The sequence below is a fragment of the Vanessa atalanta genome, chromosome W (assembly GCF_905147765.1).
Source record: "Vanessa atalanta chromosome W, ilVanAtal1.2, whole genome shotgun sequence".
NCBI lineage: Eukaryota > Metazoa > Arthropoda > Insecta > Lepidoptera > Nymphalidae > Vanessa > Vanessa atalanta.
The window spans coordinates 7,849,153-7,855,696 of NC_061901.1; the positions used below are offsets into that span (position 1 = coordinate 7,849,153).

General features: G+C 37.5%; 1 protein-coding gene and 1 pseudogene across 1 annotated transcript; one reads left to right on the forward strand and one right to left on the reverse strand.

Annotated features, from left to right (window-relative positions):
• The first annotated feature begins 2,529 nt into the window (after positions 1 to 2,529).
• On the forward strand, positions 2,530 to 3,267 carry LOC125075674 (annotated as a pseudogene).
• A 1,471-nt stretch (positions 3,268 to 4,738) lies between these two features.
• On the reverse strand, positions 4,739 to 5,128 carry LOC125075640. The gene has a single exon (XM_047687347.1). It carries the CDS (start codon positions 5,126 to 5,128, stop codon positions 4,739 to 4,741), a length of 390 nt encoding a protein of 129 aa, XP_047543303.1.
• Between the last annotated feature and the right edge of the window lie 1,416 nt (positions 5,129 to 6,544).

Consider the following 6,544-nt stretch of genomic DNA (forward strand, 5'->3'; position numbering starts at 1 on the left):
TTACTTTATTTGCATACTAATCAAAAAAATAATGGACAAAAATATACACACGGAAATACAATTTAATAAAAAACAACACTCACAAAGAATAAAATTAAGAAACGCTAATGATATAAAACTATCAAAACCTCGCACTATTAACTATGGAAATAAAAATATAATGTTTGACGGAGCAAAACGATATAATAATTTACCTAAAAATATTAAAGAAGCAAAAAGTATGCGTCAATTCAAGATGCTATTAAAAATATATGTTAAAAATAATATAAAATAACACAAATTCGTAACATGAAACAAACCATATAATAAGGTAATGTAAAATAAAAAATAAAAATAAAAAAAATTCAAAATTCAAAAAAAAAAAAAAATTTAAAAATATACATTATATTTAATATTATAAAAACAAACAATTTACAAAAAAAAAAAAAAGCAATAAATCCACTAACTCATACCACTTCCAGCTGTATTTAATCCGTGTATTTGCGATAAGACCAGACCATCCACAATAATGCAAAGTATTCACAGATACCCTCTTTGTAATTGTATTTATTTATGTTTTACTAATATTATGCTTCCTTATAATGTTACTTTGTTATGCCGCTAGGCAATTATTGTAATTGTTTATTTAATGTTCTCATGTAAGTGAATGTCATGTATTCTTAATGAGAAATAAAGATCTTTAACCCGATCATTCATACGTTTATCATTCAGACGCAATCACGCATTCATCAATCATTAAGTGCTTATTAGAAAAATATTCTAGCCTAAATAAAATTTACAAAATTTTTACATATATACAAAGATTTATTTATAACTTAAAACATAAAAATAAAATGCATGGCAATCTTTCTGCAACAGAAATACAAAATTCAATAAATACTATTATACATCACTGTCAACTTGAAATGTTTCCTGAAGAGTATAATCTTTTAAAATCTGGTCAGAAATTGCCACGCAAAAGTAGATTGCTTCCTTTGACTCCATTCATTGACAATCATAATCTCATTCGCGTGGGCGGGAGGCTTGACAACTCCCCCTACGATTTTAACATAAAACATCCCATTGTAATTTGTAGTAAGCATATTTTTACTAAACTTTTATTTCATATGCAACATTTAAAACTTTTACATGCCGGCCCACAATTATTATTGTTACATATAAGACAAAGTTATTGGCCTCTAGGTGGCAGAAACTTATCTAGACTTATCGTAAATAAATGCCTCACATGTTTCAAAAATAGAGCACAAAATGTACAGCCTCTAATGGGTCATTCACCTAGTGCTCAAACTAATCTGGAATTTCCATTTCTCAACTGTTATGTAGATTACGCGGGGCCAGTATTCATAGCCGATCGTAAAGGCCGCGGTTGCAAACTTATAAAATCTTATATGTGCATCTTTGTTTGCTCAGCAGTAAAAGCAGTGCACTTGGAGCTCGTCTCTGATCTTAGCACTGATGCTTATATGGCCGCGCTACATCGTTTCATAGCGCGTCGAGGCAAACCGCGGACGATAACATCTGATAACGGCACGAATTTCGTAGGCGCATCCAACGAAATACAGAAATTTATTCAATCATCGAATGTTGCATGTGAGATAGCACAAGAGGGTATCGATTTCATTTTCACACCTGCTTATAGTCCTCATTTCAACTCTTTAGCAGAAGCAGCAGTTAAATCATGCAAGCATCATTTAAAAATATTACTTTCTCTAAACCATTTCACATTTGAGGAGATGACTACGTGTCTCACTCAAATAGAAGCGATTCTAAATTCGCGTCCTCTAACACCTCTCTCTTCAGACCCTAATGATTTTTCGGCACTAACTCCTTCTCATTTTCTAATTGGACGACCACTCTTATCAGTACCATGCTCTCGGGTGACTGAAGCCGACATCACTCGACTGGACCGATGGAGGAGAATCCAGTACATACGACATCATTTCTGGAGCCGCTTCCATAATGAGTACACTTCTTTGCTACAGGCCAAATCCAAATGGTTTAGTTCCAGAGGGGAGGTGAAACCAGGGTCTTTAGTCCTAATCAAGGACAAAACAGCACCACCGCTGCTCTGGTCCCTGGGTCGGGTCACACAGACCTTTCCCGGCGTAGACGGAGTCACGCGGGTAGCAGAAGTCAAAACGAAGAGAGGAACAATTCGTCGCGCTTTCAATAACATCTGCCCCCTTCCTGATCAAGATTGAAGAGCACTCTTCAACCCGGGGAGACGACGAGAGAGGCGCGGGGCACGGGGCGCGGGCTCGCGGCCCGTTGCGCGTGCGCCGCGATTCACCGGTCACTCAGCGAGCGACAGCCAACTAGGCGGACACTTTATCGTCCTTGCGTGCAGTTTTAATACGCGAATAAATTATTATAATACAGTCCAAGTTTTTTTACACCGAAGTCCCGTTAGGGCTCCTTCAATATTTTATATACAGTGTTATGAAAAATTAATATATGTAGCTTACATTTATCGTCAACAAGTGTTTTCCTTTAATAAAGTTCACTTTAAACAATTACCACCAACTTAAACACTCAATATGGACTCTATCAAGCAATCACTGGCAGCCATGACAGAGTTGTTTAATAACAGGATGCAAGAGTTTCAGCACGATCTAAATAAAACCTCCTCTCCCGGATCTACAACTTCTATGGCATCAGATTTTATTACATTTAAATCCTTTGTAATATCTGCTTTAAACACTCTTCAGTGCCAAGTAGAATTTCTTGGGAGAGAGCTTGACCGTCAGGAGATGCGGCATAGACGGAAGATGCTTCTTCTTCATGGTGTCCCAGAGGAGAAGACTGAAGACATGTCGGCTCGCGTCACGGGTCTTGTAGCGGATCATCTCTTGCTTCCAAACTTTTCAAGCGCCAGCATTAAGCACTCATACCGCTTAGACCAACGGTCAGATAAGAAACCCTATTGTGGTAAAATTCACTGACGTTAGCATCCGCGATAAAGTTTGGTTCGCAAAAACCAAATTTAAAGGCACGGGATTAACACAGTCGGAGTTCTTGACGAAAAGCAGGCACGATGTTTTCCTCGAAGCCAGAAGACGCTTTGGCATAAATAAGTGCTGGACGCGGGACGGTTTCATATACGTAATAGCGTCGGATGGTGCTCGTCATCGAGTTGAAAGCCTGTCGGACCTCAACAGCATACCCACTGCGTCTACTACGAAGTCGCCGGTTCAAACAAAGTCTTGTGACTCCAAAGGTGTTGACAAGGTAATTGTTACACGTACTAAGAGACTGATAAAAAAGTAATTTCTAATGTTTACTTTCTGGACTTTACTATCTTAGTACCCACTTGTTAATTTTATTTATATCTAATAATTTCTCTTACGGTTACCTACTCTAATTATTTATTATTATTTTTTTTTCTGGCTTTTATTTGTGCCAAAAAGACACAGATTATTTCGCCAATGTCACGTGCGATCGAGAAGACACGGTAGAGATTGGTTGGTGCGGTCGAGATTGCAGGCTTAATTTAATTTTGAAGGCATAATAGTAGTAGACGGAATTAAAAAATCCACAACCTAAAACAACACAATCTCTAATTATTTTATCATTGTGTATGTCAAACTGTCAAATGTCCGAAGTGTCAATGTCTTACTTAATAATTATCTATCATCTGTCACAGACTAAAATATTCTGTCACAGAATGCAGGATTAATTTTCATATTATGTACATAGATATTTAAATATGGACTTGGCATTGGGATCTTGGTGTTATGGATGTTTTTTATTTTTTTATTTTATTGTCAGTGTTGTTATTGTTCTTTTATTTTTTAGTTATTTTGGTTTTTCTTTTATTATTATTATTTGCATTTTTATTACATTATTTGGTTTTTTATTACTATTTTTTTTGTTTTTTTGTTTAAGTTTTTGGGTTACATGTATGATGCATGAATCCTGCTTTGTTAATTTTATATTGATTTTTGTTTTTGAGTGTAATAAATGTGCTTTGTTTTCCTTACAGCTGGCGGATAAATGGACATTATACTAAATTTATTATATTTTTTTTTTTAGCAGTTATAGACATTTTATAATATTGAAATATATATAATTATGTATTTAAAATAATTTATATACATATTTATTATTATTTATACTTTACTTACAGTTGTAGTTACAATGGCTTTTAATGACAGCTCTGATAGTGAATCTTTTTTTTCTTTATCCTCAAATGGTTCGAACAGTGACAGTAGTTTCCATAGTATACATTCCGTCAACGAGTCCCTTGATACTTATTTCTCTGATGTTGAAAAAGATTTTTAATATAGTTCATATTAATGCGCAAAGTATTCATGCACATTATCCAGACTTATTATCCTCTTTCCAGAATAAAAATCTTCATGCAATATTGATATCTGAGTCATGGCTTAAACCCTGTTTGCCGTCTACAACGTATTCACTCCCTGGTTTCCATCTGATCCGAAATGATCGTTTAGGGCGAACGGGCGGGGGTGTTGCCATATATCTCAGATCTCATATTGCATACTCGATTGTTAGTTACTCTCAGTCTCACACCAGTGGAGAGGCAGAACACCTTTTCATTGATGTTACACTTTCACACACTAAACTTCTTTTAGGTGTTTATTATAGTCTGTCGTAGAATGTGGATTATTTTTTAAGTTTTGAAAATCTGTTGGAGTCATTCGTACCCTCGTACAGTCATACGGTGGTCATGGGTGACTTCAATACTTCTTCTTCTTCTTCCTTGCACTTTCCCACTTTATGTGGGGTCGGCTCTCCTAATTTTATGGTGCCAGGACAATCTGTCCTGGGTTGTCGGGTCAGGTAATTCTTCCTTTGTTAAAAGCTTCGTCATGCTGGTCCACCACGTAGCGGGAGGTCGTCCTCTACCTCTCTTTTGTTCGGGCAGTTTTAAGGCTTTCCTTACTACGTGATCCTCGTCTCTTCGCATGACGTGACCATACCATCGGAGGCGGCTTTCCGTTAATTTGTCAGATATAGGTGCGACTTTAAAACTACCTCGAATATACTCGTTTTTTATTTTGTCGAGCCTCGTTACACCTCCAGACCATCTCAGCATCTTCATCTCTGCATTGTGAAGCTTTTGTACGTGCGTCTTTTTCACTGGCCAACATTCGGCTCCATACATCATAGCCGGCCTCACTGCCGTCTTGTAGATATTGCCTTTGGTTCTGATAGGCATACGAGCATCACACAAATCACCGGATAGAGATCTCCATTTTTGCCATGCCACGTTTACTCTATGAGCCACGTCTGCCTCAACGTCTCCCTAATCTGTTATGACTGAACCTAAGTACTTAAAGCTATTTATTTTCGGCACAGGGGTACAATCTGGTTAGTATATTATGGCTGGGTTACTGTTCTCACTAAACCGGCATTGTAGATGTTCAGTTTTTGCTCTACCTACTTTAAGACCTGCGGTCTCAAGGGCAGTTACCCATGCGGTCAAGGTGGTTTGGAGCTCGGCTGTTGATCTATCAATTAAGACAATGTCATCTGCGTACAAGAGGTTCCAGGGCAATGGAGATTGAATGGGTTTCGTAATGAAGTCCATCACAAGGTTGAATAGCAACGGGCTTAGGGCAGAGCCTTGATGAACCCCTACACCCACTTCAAATTCCTCTGTTAACCCTGCAGGACTTCTGACTCTAGTGCGAGCGTTGGTGTACATATCTTGGACTAATTTTTTTCTGCGGGTAGGCACGAAAGCATAAACAAGATTTCAAAAATCACAAGCTATAATTGTAGGCAGTAGCAGGCTTAGAAGCAAGCTAGACTGGGGGCTAGTCCCCAAACTACTTTATGACGGGATTCCAATTTCTTACTGCGATTCAGTAAGGAACCTGGGTCTTATTATTGACTGCAATATGTCCTGGGTAGCCCAAGTCAATGATGTTAGCAAGCGGATACACTACACTTACCACTCTCTTAAACGTCTCCAATACTTTCTCCCATTCAGCACAAAAATTATGCTAGCGCAATCTCTTCTTCTACCAATCCTCGACTACGCTGATGTGTGCTATTTGGATGTGACTGAGGAGCTACTTAATAAATTAGAGCGTCTTCAAAACCTGGCTATTCGTTTCATTTACGGCCTACGTAAATATGACCATATATCTGCATTTCGTAATCAACTTAAATGGCTCCCTATCCGCCTTCGCCGTGATATGCACATCCTTTCAGTCCTTTTTAATATTCTTAATGATCCAAATTCTCCTGCTTACCTTCGCTCCCGTTTCAACCTTCTTCCTCCTCCAACACGTTCCAGACGTTCCTGTATTACTTCAGAGTTAGTAGTGCCTAGAGGTAATACAAAGTTTCTGCTTAACTCCTTCACGGTACGTGCAGCAAATCTCTGGAACAGTCTCCCAAAACATATTCAAAAGAGTCCAAACATCAACCCCTTTAAAAAAAGAGTAAAAGAGCACTTTCTCTCACTACTTTCATAAATTTTGACAAATTTTGCTATTATCTTTTAGTTTATTTTTTATTTTTACAGTAGATATATTTATAATATTTGTGTATTTAGATGTAGTATAAGTAT